At 45.3% G+C, this 24,016-nt stretch overlaps 1 protein-coding gene across 2 annotated transcripts; it reads left to right on the forward strand.

Moving 5' to 3' along the window:
- The first annotated feature begins 3 nt into the window (after nucleotides 1–3).
- LOC137334496 (NADH-cytochrome b5 reductase 3-like) lies at nucleotides 4–23,934 on the forward strand. Of its 2 annotated transcripts, none has more exons than XM_067999209.1 (9): nucleotides 4–73; nucleotides 4,791–4,919; nucleotides 9,161–9,233; nucleotides 12,041–12,147; nucleotides 14,005–14,134; nucleotides 15,114–15,197; nucleotides 16,460–16,545; nucleotides 19,629–19,728; nucleotides 21,405–23,934. In XM_067999209.1, exons 1-9 carry the CDS (start codon nucleotides 53–55, stop codon nucleotides 21,575–21,577), a joined length of 903 nt encoding a protein of 300 aa, XP_067855310.1. In that variant the 5' UTR covers nucleotides 4–52; the 3' UTR covers nucleotides 21,578–23,934. The 2 variants fall into 2 exon arrangements, with proteins under 2 accessions (XP_067855310.1, XP_067855309.1); XM_067999208.1 differs by lacking the exon at nucleotides 4–73 and adding an exon at nucleotides 2,632–4,033.
- Nucleotides 23,935–24,016: the final 82 nt, after the last annotated feature.

Here is a 24,016-nt window from a genome sequence, read left to right on the forward strand (position 1 = left end):
GCGGGGGGGGGGCGGTGACTGTTTCCGGTGAGCGCGGGTCCACGGCGGCGGAATGTTGTCCTGCATCATCGGGGTAAGGAGAGGGGAAATGGGGGAAATGGAGGGGAGAGGGAGGGGGGGAAGGGCAAGGGTGGGAGATTGGGGGGGGGTGGGGAGGTGAGGTCATGGGGTCGGTTGGGGGGTGAGGGGTTGGGGGGTGAGGGGGTTGGGAGGGGAGGTGAGGTCATGGGGTCAGTTGGGGGTTGGGGGGTGAGGGGGTTGGGAGGGGAGGTGAGGTCATGGGGTCAGTTGGGGGGGGTGAGGGGTTGGGGGGGGTGAGGGGTTGGGGGGGGTGAGGGGTTGGGGGGGGGTGAGGGGTTGGGGGGGGAGGTGAGGTCATGGGGTCAGTTGGGGGGGGGTGAGGGGTTGGGGGGGGGTGAGGGGTTGGGGGGGGGGTGAGGGGTTGGGGGGGGTGAGGGGTTGGGGGGGGGTTGGGAGGGGAGGTGAGGTCATGGGGTCAGTTGGGGGGTGGGGGTGAGGGTTGGGAGGGGGAGTGAGAGTGGGGGTGGGGGGAGAGGGAGAGTGGGGAAATGGAGAGAGGACAAGGGTGGGAGATTGGGGATGATGGGATGAGAGGAGGTTGGGGGGGTGAGGTCATGGGGTCAGTTGGGGGGGTGGGTTGAGGGGGTGAGGGTGGGGAGGGATGCGATGGGGTGAGGGTGGGGGGGTGATTGGGGGTACCTCATTATCCATTATTATGCGTGTCTTCACGGTGTTGAATATTAGCAACAGTTTGGGAATTATTTTGCCCGCGATTGAATCAGTAAATGACAGGGAGCTGTGGCCCGGGGGGGAAGGGGGGAGGGTTTAGGGTTTGGGGTACCAGGGTACCAGGTGCTTTGGTTAAACGCAGCTTTTGGTATAAAACAGGCCTCTGATCCCCAGCCTAGTGTTAACTTGATGCCCTCCGGCAGTGCCTCTGCTCTGCGTGTGTGCCAGGGCTGTCTGGATGTTGGTGCAGCAGGGATGGCCTTCACCCAGCGGGGCCTCAGACTGCAGCAGCTGAGCTCCTGGCTTTGGAAAGTCTGACAAAACACATTGGCCACGTTCCCACAGGGCTGGTTTAACGCATCAACAAGGCCCTCTGCAAACTGGCTACTTGTAGTTTCCTGTTGATCTTAATAAAGAAAGAAGAAAACTTACATTTCTATACCGCCTTTCACAACCTCAGGATGCCCCAAAGCACTTTACAGCCAATTAAGTACTTTTGAAGTGTAATCACTGTTGTCCCACAAACAGCAATGTCATCGGACGTAAAAGATCCCACGGCCACTATTCGAAGAGCAGAGGAGTTCTCCCCGGTGTCTTGGGCCAATATTTGTCCCTCAACCATCATCACTATAAACATTATCTGGTCATTATCACATTGCTGTTTGTGACTGCACTTCAAAAGTACTTAATTGGCTGTAAAGCGCTTTGGGACGTCCTGAGGCTGTGAAAGGCGCTATAGAAATGCAAGTTTTCTTCTGGTGAAAGAACCTGTTTAATTCAAAATCTTTCTCCTTCGGTGATCAAGGAGACCAAATGGGTAGCAGCTCTCTTAAAATTCTTTGTGACAGACTCCTACATATGTGATTGGAATCTCAGTGAGAATCGTGGTGTGCTGGGCTAGATGTATTCTATTAAAAATTAACAGTACAAAATAGTGCTGTTCAGTTGGTAGAGCATACAATCGTTCAACAAAGGATTGAACAATACAGGGATTGAAGTTAAGGAGGAGGAGTGTGAAATATTGGATGGGATAAACATAGTGAGAGAGGAAGTATTAAGGGGATTAGCATCTTTGAAAGTAGATAAATCACCAGGGCCGGATGAAATGTATCCCAGGCTGTTAAAAGAAACCAGGGAGGAAATAGCGGAGGCTTCAACAATCATTTTCCAAACTTCACTGGACACAGGCTTAGGAGGATTGGGAGGACTGCTAACATTGTACGTTGTTTAAAAAGGGAGTGAAGGATAGACCGAGTAATTACAGGCCAGTCTGGAATCAATTCTGAGGAACAGGATAAACTGTCACTTAGAAAGGCACGGAGTAATCAAGGACAGCCAGCACGGATTTGTTAAGTGGAGGTTGTGTCTGACTAACTTGATTGAATTTTTCGAGGAGGTAACAAGGAGGGTCGATGAGGGTAACACATTTGATGTAGTCTACATGGATTTTAGCAAGGTTTTTGACAAGGTCCCACATGGCAGACTGGTCAAAAAAGTAAAAGCCCATGGGATCCAAGGGAGAGTGGCAAATTGGATCCAAAACTGGCTCAGTGGCAGGAAGCAAAGGGTAATGGTCGACGGGTGTTTTTGTGACTGGAAGGCTGTTTCCAGTGGGGTGCCGTAGGGCTCAGTACTCGGTCCCTTGCTTTTTGTGATATACATTAACAATTTGCACTTAAATGTAGGGGGCATGATGAAGAAATTTGTGGATGACACAAAGATAGACCATGTGGTTGATAGTGAGGAGGAAAGCTGTAGACTGCAGGAAGATATCAATGGACTGGTCAGATGGGCAGAAAAGTGGCAAATGGAGTTCAATCCGGAGAAGTGTGAGGTAATGCATTTGGGGAGAGCAAACAAGGCAAGGGAGTACACAATAAATGGGAGGATACTGAGAGGTGTAGAGGAACAGAGGAACCTTGGAGTGCATGTCCACAGATCCCTGAAGGTAACAGGACAGGTAGATGAGGTGGTTAAAAAGGCATATGGAATACTTTCCTTTATTAGCCGAGGCACAGAATATATTCGGGGGTTCTGTAGGTGACACCTCTCTGTCTGAACACGGTGATTGCCTTGGCAACGGGCAGTTGCAGGGGCAGTCTGTAAACACCATGTATTGTTCTGTGATGTATAAATGCGTAGGCTTCAAGGAGCTCCTGACATTTACCTGAGGAAGGAGGAAACCTCCGAAAGCTTGTAGATTTCAAATAAAAATCGTTGGATTATAACTTGGTGTTGTAAAATTGTTTACAACAGAATATAAAAGCAGGGATGTTATGCTAGAACTGTATAAAACACTAGTTAGGCCACAGCTTGAGTACTGCGCACAGTTCTGGTCACCACATTACAGGAAGGATGTAACTGCACTAGAGAGGGTGCAGAGGAGATTTACGAGGATGTTGCCAGGACTGGAGAATTTTAGCAATGAGGAAAGATTGGATAGTCTGGGGTTGTTTTGCTTGGACCAAAGGAGGCTGAGGGATGATTTGATTGAGGTGTACAAAATTATGAGGGGCCTAGATAGGGTGGATAGGAAGGACCTATTTACCTTAGCAGAGGGGTCAGTGACCAGGGGGCCTGGATTTAAAGTGATTGATAGAAGGATTAGAGTGGAAATGAGGAAATTTTTTTTCACCCAGAGGGTGGTGGGGGTCTGGAACTCACTGCCTGAGAGGGTGATAAAGGCAGAAACCCTCAACTCATTTAAAAAATACCTGGATGTGCACCTGAAGAGCCGTGACCTGCAGGGCTACGGACCAAATGCGGGAAAGTGGGATTAGGCTGGATGGCTCGTTTCTCAGCCGGCATGGACACGATGGGCCGAATGGCCTCCTTCTGTGCCGTAAATTTTCTATGATTCTATAAACCACCAGGTCAGGAGTAGATATAATACTGACTTTAATAATTAATAATAAGGCCTCTATTATAGCATAGATGCATTTAAGGGGAAGCTAGATAAAGGATAAAGGAATGGAAGGATATGCTGATTGAGTTAGATGAAGAAGGGAGGGAGGTGGCTCGTGTGGAGCATAAACACCAGCATAGACCAATTGGGCCGAATGGCCTGTTTCTGTGCTTTAAATTCTATGTGGTTCTTTGGGGCGAGTGACCTTAGATAGGTTTGGGATAACGAGGGGTCATGCGTATAAGATATGTAAACATAGCAATAGGTTAGATGTCGGGAGAGTTGTTAACGTCTGGAATAAGTTTCTGCCCCGTGGTGAGTGTGGAATCACTGCAGCAGTTCGGAAAGGCATTCCTGACTGTGTCTAGTATCCCAAAGGTAGGTGGGACATTGTTTTTTAAAAATTTGTTCTCTGGACGTGGGCGTCGCTGGCAAGGCCGGCATTTATTGCCCATCCCTCTGTACCTCACGGTCACTGTGATCTCCAAGAACCCGTTTTAATTGCCTTTGGAGGTTGGAAAGGAATTTCCCAGATTTTATTCCCCCTGAGTTAGTCTAAGGTTTTTTATTTGTATATGGTTGTTCTGTATCTCAGCAATCTGAAAGCAGAAAAAGACAGAGTATGCACACACAATCCGACTGACACTCCCAGGGCAGTACTGAGGAAGTGCTGCACTGTCGGAGGTGCCATCTTTCGGATGAGACGTTAAACTGAGGCTCGCTCCGTCTGCCCCCTCAGGTGGATGTAAAAGATTCCATAGCACTATTCGAAGAAGAGCAGAGAGGCTCTCCTCGGTGCCCTGAGCCAATATTTATTTCTCAACCAACATCACTAAAAAACAGATTATCTGGTCATTATCATATTGCTGTTTGTGGGATCTTGCTGTGTGCAAGTTGGCTGCCACGTTTCCTACATTACAACAGTGACTATACTTCAAAAAAAAGTACTTAATTGGCTGTAAAGCACTTTGGGACGTCCTGAGGTGGTGAAAGGTGCTATATAAATGCAAGTTCTTTCTGTCTTATGATAAAGCAGGAAACTCACTGACATGTTCACGGTAGAAACTGTTTATTGTGGTCACAAAAGTCACTACTGACACGAGAAATGATTTGTTTGGATGCCTCCATTTTGCAGGTTCTTGGCTCCTTGCTGAGGTCAGTCATTGACTTCTTCCTGAAGATATTTCAGCTGAAGATTAAGGGTCCACCAATCACACTCGAAGACCCAAATACCAAATATCCATTGAAGCTGATCGATAAAGAGGTGAGTGATGGCGTGAGCTTGTTACAGATTGACCAAATCACCTTACCAGTAATGGACTGCTTCGAAATTATTTAATAGAAATCGTTCAACTTGAACCACAACTTGTGTACAGAATGAGCAGATACAAGCTGTAATTAGTCTGTGATACTCTTGTATAAAGGTGAGGTTTACGACAAAGTTACTCCACGGAGTTGGCTTTGTCACTGTTTGCATGAAGTTGCTTATCACAGTCCTGAGTATTTGCTCCAGGATGAATGATTAACCCTTGACTTCTCGTCAGTTACTTTCTCAGACACAAACATGCTGTTACGGAAAGTGAAAGGTTAAATTAACTTCACTCAAAAAATCAAAGTATAAATGGACATGGAACATTTGGCTGCACTCTGTGTATCAGCAGTGTGCCTCGTGCATTGTGTACTGAATGTTGTGACATTATCCTGTTACAGATAAACCAATGACTAGTTAGTTATTGGTTGGTAGATTAGAGATGTCCCAACAGTATTGCTGATTTTTACAGACACCAGACAGTCAGGGTTACCGTATCTTTGAATTGCAATCCAATTCATTTAGCTGTATTCTGATTGCTGGATTTTACAAGCCTGAAAGGCAAGGTATTTCTGAATTCGTTATTGGCTACCATGGAGATTGGTATTTTACTTTTCTCTTCCTCCCCGCTCTGTACCTAATACGGACAAAAGTAGTCTCAGTGCAGTTGTGAGATAGATGCCAGTCTCAGAATTGTACCCGTGTGGTGCAGTGTGCAGCTGGCAGACCAGAGTTATACTGCCAGTCGGACTGTACGCTCTCTTCCCCCACCCCCCACAAACGGTCAGCTCAATGTAATGTCTTGGCTTGAAGATGACTCGCCTGAGAGTGACAGTTTGCAGCCTGATCTGAAACCCTATCCAGGCGGATGTTCTTGATGCCTGGCTATCCTGGCTCTTCAGTGGACCGCAGAGGGGTAGAACTTTCACAGGGGGCTGGGATTGTTCCTGCTTGGCTCCAGATAACCCTGCAAGTCAATGCCTTAACTGGAAGATTGTTCCCAGATGGACAAGTAGTGGAAGTTTACCAGTGTTTTGGTGAGCTGTATGGTTTCAGCTGGTTAAATGCCAGCATGGTCCCTGCCCTCAAACTGTGGCTCTGCCAAACTTTGCCCTGGGAGCATTCCATATCGGGTAGAGGGAAATTCTACCTGTGTGGGTTTTTCCATAACTTGGCTTGGAGACGGAGAGGGGGCTGGGACACTGACGGGGAGGGAGGGGCTGGGACACTGCCTGGGGGAGGGGGGTTGGGGGGAGAGGGGGCTGGGACACTGACTGGGAGGGTGGGGCTGGGACACTGCCCCCGGTGGGGGGGGGAGAGGGGGCTGGGACACTGACTGGGAGGGTGGGGCTGGGACACTGCCCCCGGTGGGGGGGGAGAGGGGGCTGGGACACTGACTGGGGGAGGGGGGGTGGGGGGAGAGGGGGCTGGGACACTGAGTGGGAGGGTGGGGCTGGGACACTGCCCCCGGTGGGGGGGGAGAGGGGGCTGGGACACTGACTGGGGGAGGGGAGGTGGGGGGAGAGGGGGCTGGGACACTGACTGGGAGGGTGGGGCTGGGACACTGCCCCCGGTGGGGGGGGAGAGGGGGCTGGGACACTGACTGGGAGGGTGGGGCTGGGACACTGCCCCCGGTGGGGGGGGAGAGGGGGCTGGGACACTGACTGGGGGAGGGGGGGTGGGGGGAGGTGGGGGGAGAGGGGGCTGGGACACTGACTGGGAGGGTGGGGCTGGGACACTGCCCCTGGTGGGGGGGGAGAGGGGGGAAGGGGACACTGCCCGGGGGAAGGGGGAAGGGGACACTGCCCAAGAACCAATCCCCAGGCAACTCACGTTTGTTGTGATGAGATGTTTGGTCTGGAGAATCCAGCCTTTAATAATGTTGCATACTAAGTTTAAATACTTCCAAGGAGGGGGCTTTGCTCCAGATCGGAGTTATACTGCACCCAGTGCAAAGCTCAAGAGGAGTGAGATTACCTACTGAACGTGGGCTAATGTTTTGTGCACTTATAAACCACATCACCTCTTGGCCCCCTGAGTTATATCCGTGGGCATTGGAAGCTGCTTTGCACATGGTGCTGTTTGATTGCTGTCCTCTGAGCATCAGCTTCACGGTTTATAATTAATAAACGGTCAGATTACACAAGACAACCAGGGGGCTGGAAATGGAGCCTTTTGATTAAGTACCACATAATAGACTTGTTAGCAAAATTAAAGCCCATGGGATTAAAGGGACAGTGGCAGCCTGGATACAAAATTGGCTAAGGGACAGAAAGCAGAGAGTAGTGGTGAACGGTTGTTTTTCAGACTGGTGTGGGACTAGCTCGATTGCTCTTAGAGAGCCGGCATAGGCTCGACGGGCTGAATGGCCTCCTTCTGTGCTGTAACTATTCTATGATTCTATGGAGTGAAGTTTACAGTGGTGTTCCCCAGGGGTCGGTATTAGGAGCACTGCTCTTTTTAATATATATTAATGACCTGGACTTGGGTTTAGAGGGTATAATTTTCATATTTTGCAGATGACATGAAACTCGTAAATGTAGTAAACAATGTGGAGAATAGTAACAGACTTCAGGAGGACAGAGACAGACTGGTGGAATGAGTGTGAAGTGATACATTCTGGCAGGAAGAATGAGGAGAAGCAATATAAACTAAATGGTACAATTTTAAAGGGGGTGCAGGAACAGAGAGATCTTGGGGGGAAGGAAAAAAACCTTTGAAGGTGGCAGGACAGGTTGAGAAGGCTGTTAAAAAGCATACGGGATCCTGGGCTTTATTAATAGAGGCATAGAGTACAAAAGCAAGGAAGTTATGCTAAACCTTTATAAACACTGGTTAGGCCTCAGCTGGAGTATTGTGTCCAATTCTGGGCACCGCACTTTAGGAAGGATGTCAAGGCCTTAGAGAGGGTGCAGAGGAGATTTACTAGAATGGTACCAGGGATGAGGGACTTCAGTTATGTGGAGAGACTGGAGAAGCTGGGATTGTTCTCCTCAGAGCAGAGAAGGTAAAGGGGAGATTTGATAGAGGTGTTCAAAATCATGAAGGGTTTTGATAGAATAAATAAGGAGAAACTGTTTCCAGTGGCAGAAGGGTCGGTAACCAGAGGACACAGATTTAAGGTGATTGGCAAAAAAGCCAGAGGCGACATGAGGAAACATTTTTTTACGCAGTGAGTTGTTATGATCTGGAATGCGCTGCCTGAAAGGGCGGTGGAAGCAGATTCAATAGTAACTTTCATAAGGGAATTGGATAAATACTTGAAGGGAAAAAATTTACAGGACTTTGGGGAAAGGGCAGGGGAGTGGGACTAATTGGATAGCTCTTTCAAAGAGCCGGCACACGCACGATGGGCTGAATGGCCTCCTTCTGTGCTGTAACATACTATGACTAGTGAGAGGGGAAATTGGAGGCATTTTTACTGACCCACTGGGTGCAACATCCCTGGCATTAACCCTGACACTGGCTGTCACAAGTTAGAGGGAGCTGGATGAGATGTGTTTGATTAGTAATGGTGTGCTTGAGATGAAATATAAAAAGTGACAAAGGATTTGATCGGGTCGATAGAGAGAAACTATTTCCTCTGGTGGGGGGAGTCCAGAACAAGGGGGCAGAACCTTAAAATTAGAGCCAGGCCGTTCAGGGGTGATGTCAGGAAGCACTTCCTCACACAAGGGGCAGTGGGAATCTGGAACTCTCTTCCCCCAAAAAGGCTGTTGAGGCTGGGGGTCAATTGACATTTTCAAGACTGAGTTCGATAGATTTTTGTTGGGTAAGGGTCTCCCCTCGCCCGGAGCTCCGGTCTCCCCGGGGCCGCCCGGAGTGGGGTTCACCTGACCCATTCCTTTCACAGACAATGTGATGAGTGTAATGGGCTCGTGAGGAACAGGTGATTTTGGACATGTGGTTCCCAAAGCTCTCCCCCACTGGGGGTTTTCCTCACCTCATTGATGGAGATTGATTTCTGTGATTGGCCAGCGACTCTATTATCGCATCTTGTGACTATCAGGATGGGAGATGGAATTTGGTCTGTTTTCGTCCATTAATTCCTATGTTCTTAATGTCAATTTGCTTGATTTTGGACTCTACCCAAATGACTTGTTCTCCTGATAGGATAAATACTCTCTGGAAATTTTAACTGTGTGGGTGACAATGTTTCAAAAATGTAATTGGTTTTATGTCTCTGCTCTTCTCAGATTGTGTCTCGTGACACGCGGAAATTCCGCTTTGCCCTCCCTTCTCCAGCGCATGTTTTAGGCCTGCCAATCGGTGAGTGTGTATCTGATCCTCGGTAAATGTTTGGAATCGTGAGCCTGTGTTTGCTGTAGGTTCCAGTATAAGTAGCAGTTGTCACTGCTGGAAGTTCCGTTACCCACGTCCGTGTAAACTTTGTTTTTACTCCTTGGGAAATAAACTTTACAGGTAGCACCTCGAAAGCAAGACAAGAAGGATTAGTTTAACTCTGGTTACAATCGTACAATCTTACAGCACAGGAGGGGGCCATTCTGCCATCGTGCCTGTGCTGGCTCTTTGAAAGAGCTGTCCAATTAGTCCCACTCCCCTGCTCTTTGCCCGTAGCCCTGCAAATTTTTCCTTTTCAAGTACTTCCCCAATTCTCTTTCGAAAGTTATTATTGAATCTGCTTCTACCGCCCTTTCAGGCAGCGCATTCCAGATCATCACAACTCGCTGCGTAAAACAAAATCTCATCTCCCCTCTGGTTCTTTTGCCATCTATTGCTCTATTTAGCTTCCTTTGACCCTTTTAGATTCAAAAAGGACTGGTGTACATTAATCAAGAACTAATATGACCCATCATCCTTGCTTGTGATTTATTTTAAAGTCTATTTATTGTCGGTCTCTTTCACAACTCAGTAGTGAACCTATTGCCTCCTTTCAAAAAATATTAACTATCGGTGATCCGATCCGGATTAGGTTAAAATGACCCTCAATGAATTGCCTGGAAAATGGGACAGAGTGTAGTTGTACAGTTCCACTTAAACTACCCGTGCTGAAACTGTGCTCGTGGAAAGCTGTAACCGATACCAACATTGTTTCATCTGTGTACTTTAATTTGGCAAATTGAGCTCACTGCTGCTTTGTAAGATCGAGTGTGGTTTCCTCGGCCTGTAGCAGCTGTGACTTTGTGCCATCAGCCGTTATGTTATGTTGCTAGTTCCCGCCCCTCCTCTGGAGATATATTGAGTCATGATCACATGGTCCTTTTTTTTTTAGTTGAGAATCCGGCAAAATAAACTGAGCAGAGTCGGTCCTGTGACTCACTCAGCTCCCGTCTGACTGTCAAGTTCTCCACAGCTTTAAATAACCAGGATCCCCTCAGTGAAGCCTTTTGTTTGGGAGATAGAGATGCCCTGAACCTGTGGCCAATTATGTGATCAGTGAGTCTGTTCTGTAGTAACTGTATCAGGGACCAAGGAGAAATCATGATACACAAAAATGTGGGAGGAGAATTTTAAAATCCAGGTGTCTCTGTTTAGCCCGGTGGGACATTCTCAGTGTATTCTTAATTATGCTTTTGTGAAGCACCTTGGCACAATTATCTACGTTGAAGGCACTGTCTAAACGCTAGTTCTTTTAATATGGAAGAAGGTTTATTGTGTCCCAGGAATGGGCTAAATTGTCCAGTAGTTGTTTGCAGTGTGTCTGTTTTCTAAAGGGATATTTCAGCCATCTAGAGTCAAAATCTACTTATGAATGAAGAAATCTGAGATCACGGTACAAAAATTAGTTACCAAAAAAACCCAGCAATTTCTGTACACAGAGAGAATTCAGGCCAGTGATGCAAGTGGCCATTGAATTAATTTAGGTTCAGATGGCACATATTGGAACAGCTTTTCTTTCAATTGATGGCCCAAACTACAGCCTGACCTGGTCCATTTGCCTCGTGCATTAAAGTACAACATAAAACCTGAGGTGGGTTTCACCTGCCCTGCGATTCCCGTTAGATATTTTCAATGCCGCTGTTCCCCTTTTCCAGTGTAAGGTATTAAAGTGCTCAGCAAGCACACCGTAGCTGACTGTGAAACCATAACACTGCGCCCTGTCCGAGAGCTGGAGAACTCAAGGGCTGATTTAAGGATGAAATAAAGGAAAAGCTTGCGGGAGAATTGTCTATATTTGGAATGGTGGGAGTGTTTAACTTAAATGTTCAAATAGTTAATATTCAATTTCTTCAAGACTTTTCATTTAAATGTCTGTGTGTCTTGTGTTTCCAACACCTCCCCTTTCAGTGGCTCCCTCTGTCTGCTCTTTGTCTTAAGTTGTGGCCTATTTTTATTTTTCTGCCCGATAAGCTCTCCTTTAACTTTTTTTTCATGAATTATTTTGTATTCTTCATTTTGTCAAAAGATAATGACCAAGATTATTATTTGTCATTTATAAAGGTGAATAAAACAAATGGGTTTTCCTTTCTGAATGCTTTGTTTCTTTGGCTTGATTTCCAGGTGTGTTGAGAATAGTTGGAGGGAGATTTTCCCAAATAAAAATGTTAATTGAAAATATTAGTTTTTTTAATGTGATTTTTATTTTTTGGTTGTCTTTCCAAACTGGACAAGCCTGTAGTCTGATGGTAACCGAGCAAACATTATCACGGGCAGACAGCTATCCGGTGTGTTAGAGGCTGTAGGGGGGGGGTGGGGGAAGAGATAACACGCGCACACGCACACACATGCGCACATACATGATATCTCTCAGGGCAGCATCACATTTCATTCACTTGGGAGTTACTTACCTTTGATCTTTTTGGGTGAGTTTGATTACCAAACTACTTTTTAAACTGATGCAGATGTACCATTTTGCCTCATTGATGCCTTCAAGATACATACTGCAATGAAATGACACCAGCTCATCCACCTGATTTGTTGAGTTGACGATTCCGGGTGATGCTGAAGGACAAGGACATTGTGCACGAGTTGCAGAAATGTCCATCTTTCCTGTACTGATTGACGTTTTCAGAAGACCTCGATTGGTCGTCAGTAACCCAGGGTCTTAAGAGCAGCACTTGGTTTTGTATGGACCACGGCAGCTGGAGAAATGGCTGTTTGTTTATTCTTTACAGGGCAACATATCTACTTATCAGCAAGGATTAATGGGGAGCTTGTTGTCAGACCGTACACACCCGTCTCCAGTGATGACGACAAGGGATACGTGGATCTTGTTGTCAAGGTAATGGATGGACACACTGCTTGGTCTGCATGTGTCTATCTGTCTGTTGTTCTCTCACCTCTTCTCTCTTGCTCGCACTCTGTCGCTTTCTTTAACTCGCGCAGACACACGTACGTGCATGCACATACATGCACACTACACGTACGCACACTACACACTGGACTAGTAATCCAGGGAATGAGAGTTCAAATCCCACCATGGTAGCTTGAGAATTTGAATTCAGTTTAAAAATAAATAAAGCTGGAAATAAAAAGCTGGTGTCAGTAAAAGTGATCATGAAGCTGTCGGATTGTCATAAAAACCCGTCCTTCAGGGAAGGAAACCTGCCGTCCTTACCCGGTCTGGGCCTATATGTGACTCCAGTCCCACAGCAATGTGGTTGACTCTTAACTGCCCTCTGAAGTGGCCCAGCAAGTCACTCAAACTGCTACAGCAGTTCAAGAAGGCGGCTCACCACCACCGTCTCAGGGTAACTAGGGATGGGCAATAAATGCCGGCCTTGGCAGCGACTCTCCCATCCTGAGAATGAATTAAAAAAAAGACTTGCACTTTTTATTCTCTGACTGGTCTTTGGTCCTTGGTAAGTAACTGTGACACCACAGGTCTGGGGACCAGCCACACGGGATTGAACAGTAAGGGGTGAGTGTCTGTCTGGGACTTTGTAAATATCAGGAACCATTCTGAGCAACGGCAAGGGAAGTCGACTAACTGGAGTTAAGTATTTCTGAAAGGAAAATGCAATTTGTGTTTCTCATAACTGTTTCAATCAGATGTGATTTATAGCTTGGCTCATTTTATGCATGAATGAAATAAAAAAAACTCTCAGTTGAGAAATACTGAAGTTATTTGGGTGGAGGATTTAACGTGATATGGACGAGATTGCCAGTGTTGCTATGTTGGTCTCTAAAGGACACGGTGCTTTATTCCTATAAGATGGCTCTAAACTAACTCCAAGTTACGAACCATAGAGTGTCTGAGTGGAGAGAAGAGTCTCAGTCCTCTCTCTGATCTAAAGGGTAAAAGATGGAATCGTGATGGGTTTAACTGAACAGAGATGGAGGGAGGTGAAACAAATTAGGAAGCTTTGAAACTTCATGGAATCCTGGATCTTTACAACATAGAAGGAGGCCATTCGGTCCATCGCTCCCTATGCTGCCTCTCTGAAAGAACTATCTACTTATCCCCTTTCCCCAAACCCTTTTTAAAAAAAATACTTAAAAATATTTCTCCACTTCCCTTCTAAAGGCTGTTCTGGATTCTGCTCCTCACTGTTTCTGGTCAGTCATTCCACGTAAAAATAAATACATCGATTCTTCTAACTCCTTCCCTTTGGTCTTTTGGTGATGATTCTAAATATATGCCCTCTAGTTACCGACTCACTGACCAGTAGAAATAGTTTCTCCTGATTTACTTTATCAAAACCCCTCATCATTTTGAATCCCTTTTTTTTCCTTTTAATATTTAATTGAAATCCCAGATATTTCCCCCCATTAATACCCCTGAGGATGGATTGTGTGCAATGGCGACGCCTTCTGGTCAGTGTGTGAAGTGCAGGAAAAGGAAAGCAGCAAAAAAAAATCCCTGGGGTTCTGTGGTGTTTGGATGGAATTTGTGCAGGTTTTGGGCTAGGTTGGATCTGGTGCAATTAACTAGATGTTGCAGTGAGGGACTGATTCCAGCACAAGGTCACTATTGGAGTCAGGATCTTCCACATGGTGAAATAAATAATCCACTGGGCTTCTGACAATGAAACTTAGTGTCCGAGGGACAAACAGACTGTCAGACTGTTGCGAATTTCAGCTCTTGATATCGTCTCAAGTAAGTGCTCTCAATAACTGCCATCTTCTTCTGCCTCAGATCTATTTTAAAGGAATTCATCCCAAGTTCCCTGAAGGAGGTAAAATGTCCCAGTACCTGGAGAGTTTGAGACTGCAGGACACCATTGACTTCAGAGGGCCCAGTGGATTGCTGGTCTACAAGGGGAAAGGTCAGTCAGATTCCCACGGCAAGAAAGTTCAACCATAGCCTTTGGTTCCGGGAAAGTCCTTTCTCAAGGCATAGGAATTTTCTGGTGATTTGGGATAGGGCCAATATCCTCTGCTGTTAGTGACAGAGTGGGAATCCTGGAATCTCGGGACCAATGGGCCTGCTTTGCTACATACAAGGACCTGACAATGTCTGTTATATTATGTAACTTCTAATAGGAAACTCCAAGGTTTGTAAACACCAGCCCACTCTAAATGATCTCTGCTTGTACTGCTAGCAATGTAGAAGTCATTTTTTTTCCCTCATTAATCCATTTATCCCTTATCCAACTTAATGGGCAGAAAATCGCAGCCCTGCCAGCACTGAAGTGGAAATCGCAGCCTGGGTGTGTTTAATCTCAGTGAGTTCCCTTTTTCAACTAAAACAACCGCTCTGTCAAAGAACTCCGGTAGATTTGTCATTCTCTGCACCCTCTCCAAGGCCTTGACATCCTTCATAAAGTGTGATGCCCAGAATTAAACACAATACTCCAGCTGAGGCCTAACCTGTGAATTTAAAAAATCTGGAAATAAACAGCTGGTCTCAGTAAAAGTGACCGCGAAGCTGTTGGATTGTCATAAAAACCCAACTGGTTCACTGATGTCCTTTAGGGAAGGAAACCTGCCGTCCTTACCCGGTCTGGGCCTATATGTGACTCCAGTCCCACACCATTGTGGTTGACTCTTAACTGCCCTCTGAAATGGTCTAGCGAGACACTCAGTTATAAAGAACAGCAGTGGTTCAGGAAGACGGCCCACCATCACCTTCTCAGGGCAACTAGGGACGGGCAATAAATGCCGGCCTCGGCAGCGACGCCCACATCCCGAGAATGAAAAAAAAAAGCTGGAAGCCTAGCTAACATAGACGAGCAGACAAGCCCTATGATAGAGGTACAACACTACTCCTGTGCTTCCAGTGACTGAGGTGTCTTTTGTTTAAAGGACGCTTTGCTATTCGCGCTGATAAGAAATCTGATGCTGAGATCAAAACAGTTAAAAAAGTTGGCATGATCGCTGGTGGGACTGGTGAGTAACGATGATTTTTCTTTGGCTGTAACTTTAGCGTGATGGAATCGGGGGGGGGCCCTTAAAGGGGACGACCAAGTAATATCTGTATCAGGGGTCATACTTCATTATAAAGGATTGGTGTTGACTCTGGTCCATACACAGCTCTGCACAAACGGGGGCAACGAATGATAATCAGGGAGGGGAGAAGGTGAAGAGAAGAATCGTAAATTTATAGCACAGGACGGATGTTATTCGGCCCATCGTGCCTGTGCTAATGCTACCCCTTCAACTGGAACTATCTGCTCTAATCCCATTTCCATTTATATTCTACTACAGAAATTTACCCAATTCCCTTTTAAATGATGTTCCAGTTTCTGCCTCATTCGCCCCTTGTGGTGAATCACACCCTGTTCTAATAACCCTCAGTCTGAAAACACCACTTCTAACCTCCCCCTTCATCCTTCCACTGATAACCCTCAGTCTGTGCCACTTGTTATTGATTCACCAACCAGAGGGAATAATCTGTTACTATTTACCCTCTCACAACCTTTCATAATTTTGAAACCCTCTATTAGATCGTCCTTAATCTTCCAGTGAAAAGACCCAGTTTTTTGAGCCTTTCTTGATAACTGGAACCTCTCATTCCAGTGAATCTTCAAGTATCCTTCCTATAATATGCATTTACATATTACTAAATCATAATTAGAGATATGTGTGTGAGCAAACGGGATTATTTTCTGTACTCTGTGAGAAAGCTGTGGTTCTTGAAATTTGAATTTTAAGTGTCAGCTGTGGCTCAGTGAGCAGCACTCCTGCCTCCTGACTCAGAAGGCTGTGGTTTCAGGCCCCGCTCTGGAGATTTGAGCATTAATCCGGCCTGACTCTTCCTGGTGCAGTACTGAGGTGCTGTCTTTCGTATGAGACGTTAAACAGAGGCCCCGTCTGCCCTCTAAGGTGGATGTAAAAGATCCCATGGCACTATTTGAAGCAGAGCAGGGGAGTTCTCCCCGGTGTCCTGGGCTATCGCCACTTTTTAAAAGTATATATATATATATATATATATATATTTGTTGTGCACAAATCGGCTGCTGGTTTTCCTTACATTACAATAGTGACTACACCCAGAAAGTACTGTGAAGCACTTTGGGATGCTCTGAGGAAATGAAAGGCACTATATAAATGCAAATTAGTCCTTTCTCTTTCCGCCTTTCTTTGTATTAATGATTATTCTTCTGTATTTTGAGGCTGACGTGGGTGTGTGTGATATTGAATCTTTTCAGGTATAACTCCCATGCTACAGTTGATCCGAGCGATTGTGAAGAACCCCGAAGACCCCACAATCTGCCACCTGTTGTTTGCTAACCAGGTAAGATGGGCTTCCTCACTCTTCGGGAGAGAGAGTGGCCAGTTTCGAGCTCATTGGCTCTGGTTACAGATGTTGGCGTCGGATCAACAGTTATTTTTAGGGTCTGTTTCTATTGTTTGTGATTACCTTTCCTGGCTTCTCACTGAGGCTGTTGCAAGTTTACAGGGGGCAGGAGCCTTAGGCTCTTGTATCACTGATGGGCCAATTCATTATAAGGATTAGACGATTGGTTCAGACGGAGAATGCTCTTTTGCCCATTTGATCTCATCTTTTTAACCCATTACATCATCCAGCTGTTTCCTAAAGGAGTTCAGTGTCCTGTTTCACCCACCCTGAACCTGAGCAAGGTGTGTCTGAAATTAATGTTTTGACTGTACTTTCTCTATTCCGTTATGTATTTTAAACGCCTCATTCAGATCCCCTCTGAGAAGCCTGTCTTTGGGGCTGAACATCTCCAGCTTGTCGAGCCTTTCTTCATAGTTCGTCCCTCTGATACCCGGTGCCCTCTAGTCTCTGATGAATGTCATGACAACAAGAAGTGCATTTGGTGCAATGGCTACAGAATGACCAAGGCCATGGCCACAGAATGACCAAGGCCATGGCCACAGAACCTCACATCCTGGTCACTTTGGCCACAGAACCTCACATCCTGGTCACTCTGTTACTACCGCCTCACTCTGGTTGGATGTGGCGAGTGATGACTGGACCAAGGCCTCTGCTGCCTTCCTGTTGCCAAGTTCAGTATTCGGGGTAGAAGGTAGCTGAACTGTTGGTGACCATAACACAATAACTTTCAATTCGTGTGGACAAATTACCAACCCTGGAATCTTTTAAGAAACATATGGATGCTACAGTGAAGGCGACATAGGAACATAGGCATGAGGCCATTCAGCCCCTCGAGCCTGTTCTGTCATTCAGTTAAATCATGGCTGATTTGTACCCCCACTCCAATTACCCGCCTTTGCTTCATGTCCCTTAATCCCCTTACCCAACAAAAATCTATCAATCTCAGTCTTGAAAATTTCAATTGACGCCCAGCATCCACAGCCTTCTGGGGAAAGAGAGCTCCAGATTTCCACTCCCCTTTCTGTGTAAAAAGTGTTTCCTGATTTTACTTCTGAACGGCCTGGCTCTAATTTTAAGATTGTGTCCCCTTTGTTCCTTATTCCCCCACCAGAGGAAATAGTTTCTCTGTATCTACCCTGTCGAATCCCTTCATCATTTTAAAGACCTCAATTAGTTCACCCCTCAATCGTCTAACTTCAAGGGAAATACAAGCCTAGTCTGTGCAACCTGTCCTCATAATTTAACCCTTTTAGCCCCGGTATCATTCTGGTGAATCTGCACCCCCTCCCAGGCCGATATATCCTTCCTGAGATGCGGGGCCCAGAACTGAACCCAGTCTCCAGATGGGGTCTGACCAGAGCTTTTACTGAAGCATCACTTTCTCACTTTGTATCCAATCCCCTTGAGGTAAAGGCCATCATTCCGTTAGCCTTTTTGATTACCTGTTGTACCTGTTCACTAGGATCTTTCTGGATGGATGAGTTATGATGATCGAACTGACATTCACCAACTGTAATTATCTTGTGATCTAGTGAGGGAGAAGCAAGCCCATTAATATGATCCCTTTTATTTATTTGTGAACACCAATGACAGCCTGCACGGTCCCCATTTACTGGAGCAGTCCTAATTTAATGTTTTTAATTGTAGGATTGATGGATCTTTCAGTAACCCTGCACATAAAGATCAGATTTTATAGGCGGGTGACAGGTGTATGATCCGGACACTAAAACGAGGGAGAGAGGACCCGAGTTGGATGATGTATTGACTGTTAGATTATTACCTGCACATCCTTTAGGTCACCCAGCACAGATGGTGAAAGGCTGTGTGTCCACATCGATGGGATGAGCCCCTTAAGTCCTTGGTCGGGTAGTGGATGATAGAGCTGCTGCTGTATTTTGGAGCAACTAATACTAATGGCTTAGGCATCTCAAGTTAACTTCCTCTTGCTTGGTTCTGGTGTCTGATGTTTCTGAAGAAGTCAGTAGGTCAGAGTGACTTCCCCTCCTAGATGGTGGGTTGGGAGGGACGGTGGGACGGACTCAGATAGAGAAGACCTTAAGAGAAGGGGCAAATCCCTACTTTTCAGCATTAGGTTCTGGTCTCCATATTACAAGAAGGATACAGAAGCACTGGAGAATTGAGAGTACAACTATGAAGAAAGACTGAACTGGCTGGGGCTCTTTTCTCTGGAATAGAGAAGACTGAGGGGTGACCTGATAGAGGTCTTTAAAATGAAGTGTTTCGGTAGGGTAGATGTAGAGAAGATGTTTCCGCTTTTGGAGGAGTTCAAAACAAGAGGCCATAAATATAAGATAGTCATTAATAAACCCAATGGGGAACTCAAGAGAAATGTCTTTACCCAGAGAGTGGTGAGAATGTGGAACTCGCTCCCACAAGGAGTAGTTGAGGTGAATAGTGTAGATACATTTAAGGGGAAGCTGGATAAACACATGAGGGAGAAAGGAATAGAAGGATATGCTGATGGGGTGAGATGAAGTAGGGAGGGAGGAGGCTCGTGTGGAGCATAAACACCGGTTGGGCCGAATGGCCTGTTTCTGTGCTGTGTAATTCTATGAAGGTACTTGATCTTATTCTTGATCTTTATTGGTACTTTTTGTGGTTTGTTGAATACTGGCAAAGTACGAATCAGTGGTCATCGGAGAGCACTACAGTGGATGTACTCAATGTTTTTGCAGCTAAAACAATCACTTCAGTTACGATGAGCTTAATCTGTGCTTTGTGACATGCACAGTGTGTGTTGGTCACATGGGTTTGATGTGTTGCAGCTTTTACTTCCAGTGTAAATGTTCTCAAAGTTCATAAGTACGGAAAAGGATACAAAACAGGAAATTTCCTGATTTTTTTTTTGGTGTTGGAATTTCACCCTCATTGTGACTTGTGGTTTGGAATTCCGAGATTCGCCTCAATGCCAATTTAGTTCCTCTGTTCATTGTCCGCAGTGCCCGTGTTCCTGTACTGGTGGGTTGGTTGTGATCTGCTGCTGTTTGTTTTTGCAGACGGAGAAAGACATTCTTTTGCAACCTGAGCTGGAAGAAATCGAGGCTGAGCATCCTCACCGTGTAATAATATGGTACACCTTGGACAGAGCGCCTGAAGGTATGAATGGGCTTAACAGCGCCAAGAGGCCAAGTATCCGCATTGTACAGGCACACCCATCACCCCTGTGCTCGCTGACCTACATTGGCTCCCGGTCTGGCAACGCCTCGATTTTAAAATTCTCATCCTTGTTTTCAAATCCCTCCATGGCCTCGCCCCTCCCTATCTCTGTAACCTCCTCCAGCCCGACAACCCTCCGAGATCGCTGCGCTCCTCCAATTCTGGCCTCTTGCGCATCCCTGATTTTCATCACTCCACCATTGGAGGCCGAGCCTTCACCTGCCTCGGCCCTAAGCTCTGGGATTCCCTCCCTAATCTGCTCTACCTCTCCTCCTTTTAAGATGCTCCTTAAAACCTACCTCTATGACCTGTCCTAATATCTCCTTACATGACTCGGTGTCAAATTCTGTTTGATAATCGCTCCTGGGATGGACCTTGGGACGTTTTACTACAAGTTGTTGTAGTTGTCTTAAAAGAAGATAATGCCAAAAATAATTTAATGAGTCGTTTACTCTAGAATCTCTGAGTACCAAGTACCCTGAACTTCTTGAATTTTTTTTAGAATTAGATCTCATTTTGCAGAATGATGTTGCTGGAGGTTTGAGTGTTGGGGGAACTACAATCCCTTTAGTTTGTTATCCCACTGCTAGCTGACGCCCCGGATTCATGTCTTCATCACTGAGAGCATTTTGAGTGTTGGATCATTGACTCCATTGAAAACAAAAGCACTAGGAGTTGTAGCTGGACCCAGCTGTAGATCTCTACTGTACTCGACCCAAGTAAAACACAACATTTCATTTTGTTGAATTTCAAACATGGCGGAAGAATCCTAAAAATAAATGACTACGGCCTCACCCTACTGACCCTTGACCCTGCCCCTCATCCAAATGGTAAAAGTTGTGGAATGGGAAGGACATTGGGGTGGACAGTGTCGGAGTGGACAGTGTTGGGGGTTAGATGGGTTTCTGGAGAGAGAAGGTGGGGCTGAAATGTGAGAAAGGGACAGGCCTCGTTGGAATAGAAAAGATGCCTGTTTCCAAAAGTTCTTGTGCAATTAACGGGAGGTGAAGTTTTGAGTGTTTTACACGAATGCTCTGAATTGGTTTGGGTTCTTTGCAATAGAAGAATATTCAACCTGTGAAAGAATCTGAAATTTGAACTCTGATCAACACACTAACAGTTTTGGAATCTAAATATTAAAATATGCAATGCTGCCAAAACAATTTAAACTATTGGCCAAGTCCCTGTAAGCTTACAGTAAGGGAGGAATTTTGAAATCACCTGGGGCACTGCAGCTGTGATTTTCTACGATGCACTGGTCACTTTGACAATGACCCAATGAGGGTTTAACTACGTTTCCTATAATGACAACAGTGACTACACTTCAGAAGTATTTAATTGGCTGTAAAGCACTTTGGGACATCCTGAGAATGGGAAATGTGCTGAATAAATGGAAGTCCTTCCTTTCTATGTCCGAGCATCGAGCTGTTACGTAGTGCAGATTGGAGATTTACACAAAAGCAGTTGATGAAACATCACATCAAGATCTCACTGGGGAGCAATGATCAACTTAGAAAAATGAAGTACAGAGAAAATGCAGTTCAGCCAGTTTGAACGGAATTCACCTTTCTGTGTGTGGTCATTCTCACTCACCACCATTTCTTTGTGATTTTTAGGCTGGAAATACAGTCAGGGATTTGTGAATGAAGAGATGATCCAGAAACACCTGCCCCCACCTGCTGATGATGTGCTCATTCTGCTGTGTGGTCCTCCACCAATGATACAGTTCGCATGCAATCCAAATCTCGACAACCTGGGCTACAGTCTGAGCACTCGGTTTACATACTGAGAGAGAGAGAGACCTGTCCAATGCAAAGGCACAGGAATGAAAACAACGATTAAGGGTCAGGGTTGCACTTTATATCACTTACCCAATTAATGTTAAGATGGATTATGTCCTGCCAATATCATGTTTTTATAATACAGCTTTTGAATTGTGAAGCAGCCACACTGGTCAATGTCCTTGGAACTGCCCCCACTCCTTCGCTGTAACTTTGTGTGAACCAGTGTTTCCGACACACTTCAGGCATTGATACGGTGATGGAGCAGCAGCAGCATCTCCGAGCAAATTCAGTGCCTTTTTTGCTCTGCGCTTCCACCGGATTGCAGCGTTTGACTTTCGTATATCATGTATACTTGCATTGTCGAGGTGATGTTTAAAGAGGGTGATGCAGTGAGGAGAATTATCGAGTTTGTACACAAGGGGTTCTTCAGAGGGTGGTGCTGGGATGTAAAAGTCCTATGGGTGAGGTATATAAAGGGACTGGGGCAGTTGTCACTCTGACCCTGTAGGTCACAGCCATTGCAGATAAATTGCAGTTCCAATTCCAGAAATGATTGTACTTTCACATGAACTGGCTGTCCAGCGGAGAAAGGATTACTGTGGATTGTTTTTAATCTCCTGTCAGTTATTAAGGTGTTTCCCTATTGTGCCAAAGACATGAGAAATCTGGATCACATTTAAATAAATGAGCCTTAATTTAAAAAAACCTTCACAGCTATTTGGCAGGGCAGAGTATTGCTGTGGTTTATTTTTAAGACGAACCAAATACAGAAGTTTAAGGGTGAACTCCAGGCTTGTTACTAAATCTTCACCGTGCACAATTACTACACGTTATATTATTTTTCACTGCCTAATAAAATTTTCTGACCAACCCAAAAATGCAGGATTGGCCAGCAACATGTCAGATTAACGACAGCAGTGGGTCAGGGTGTGAAATACAGGGGGACAATACAACATCTGGGCTATTCCAACCCCTCTGGAGTTGGAGAATCTCAGTTACGTGGAAGCAAAGTGGGAGTTTTCATTGTTACAACCTTATTGATCACTAACTTGTGCAGCCAGATATTAACTGAATCAAATCAAATTTGTAAGAACTGCCTGTACTGTGGCTCCACATTATAAGTTAAATGACACACAGAGAAGTGGGGTTCATGTAGAAAATTATGTGTTAAATTGACTGTGGTGTTACCTAGTCAGTTGATTTTTTTTTATATATACACACAAGAGTTAGGAGACTTCAGAAACTCACTCTACAGAACCAGCTTTGGGCTGAGCCTGCAACTGTGTTGCAGTAGTTGACGGAGCAAAATGGAATGGGGAATGTTGATGAGGTGTGACCAAAAAAAAAAATCACAACAGGAAGGTTTGTGGAGAGAGCGGACGCAATGCAAGACTAGTTGAGGTAATCATTTTATACTGGATTAGTCTTGTTAATAGTTTGGAAGTTCCTGAAATTGACTTACTGGGAAATGGATTACAGATTATGATGTATAACTGGTCCCCCTGACTGCCACCCTCTTCAGGCTGTGTGGAATTTGAAACTTGTTCACGGAGCTGCTCAATTTGAAAACATTTTACAAATTCAAAAGTTTCTAGAAAGTTTTTTAATTCCATTGTAGGTTGTTTTATAACTTGTTAAATTGCTACATCTATAAAATGTTTGCTCACACTTATACAAGGCAGAGCCTGATAATTATACAAATTAACTTATTCAAGAGAAATCTCTTCCCAGTTGTTGGAAAGTAAGTGCTTTAGGTAAAGAAGAGTTACATCTGTCTGCTGGCTTTTAATTAAGCCTGTCCCATAACCCAATGAGTCAGAATATCATGTAACCATTGAATAAGCTCAACACAAGCTACGCCGACACGCCAGTGCAATACTGAGGGAGTGTTGCACTGTTGGAGGGGGCCATCTTTTGGTCGAGACGTTAAACCAAGGTCCCTTCAGCCCTCTCGGGTGGACGGAAAAGATCCCATGGTACAATTTGAAGATGAGCAGGGCGTTCTCCCCAGTGTCCCGGACAATATTTATCCCTCGGCCAACAATACTGTTTGTGGGATCTTACTGTGTGCAAATTGGCTGCGGTATTTCCCTGCTTTACAACAGTGATTATACTTCAAAAAGTACTTCATTGGCTGTAAAGCACTTTGGAACGTCCTGAGGTAGTGAAAGGTGCTATATTTTTTCTTGCTGTTTTTACTTATCAATTAGACTTTGTAGCCTTAAAGGGACACAGCTTCACCCTAATACATTGTATATTACATGTTGCAATATTCCTGGAATAAAATTTAACTGAAATGTCACAGATGATCAGTTATAATTGTACGTGCACTAATGAGCAAAATAAAGTACTAGACAAACTTGTTAATGACAATTTATTTTTGTGCTGCTAAGTGCAGGACAGGAGTGCTGTGGCTGCAGATGTGAAAAAAACAAACTGGCAAT

Source organism: Heptranchias perlo, chromosome 18 (genome assembly GCF_035084215.1).
Source record: "Heptranchias perlo isolate sHepPer1 chromosome 18, sHepPer1.hap1, whole genome shotgun sequence".
Lineage (NCBI taxonomy): Eukaryota > Metazoa > Chordata > Chondrichthyes > Hexanchiformes > Hexanchidae > Heptranchias > Heptranchias perlo.

Coding starts and splice junctions, on each gene's coding strand:
- LOC137334496 (XM_067999208.1), top strand. CDS start 3,926: ATGTCGGGAGAGTTGTTAACGTCTGGAATAAGTTTCTGCCCCGTGGTG. Junction 12,148..14,004: donor ACGTGGATCTTGTTGTCAAG/GTAATGGATGGA, acceptor CTTCTGCCTCAG/ATCTATTTTAAAGGAATTCA. Junction 16,546..19,628: donor ACCTGTTGTTTGCTAACCAG/GTAAGATGGGCT, acceptor TTGTTTTTGCAG/ACGGAGAAAGACATTCTTTT.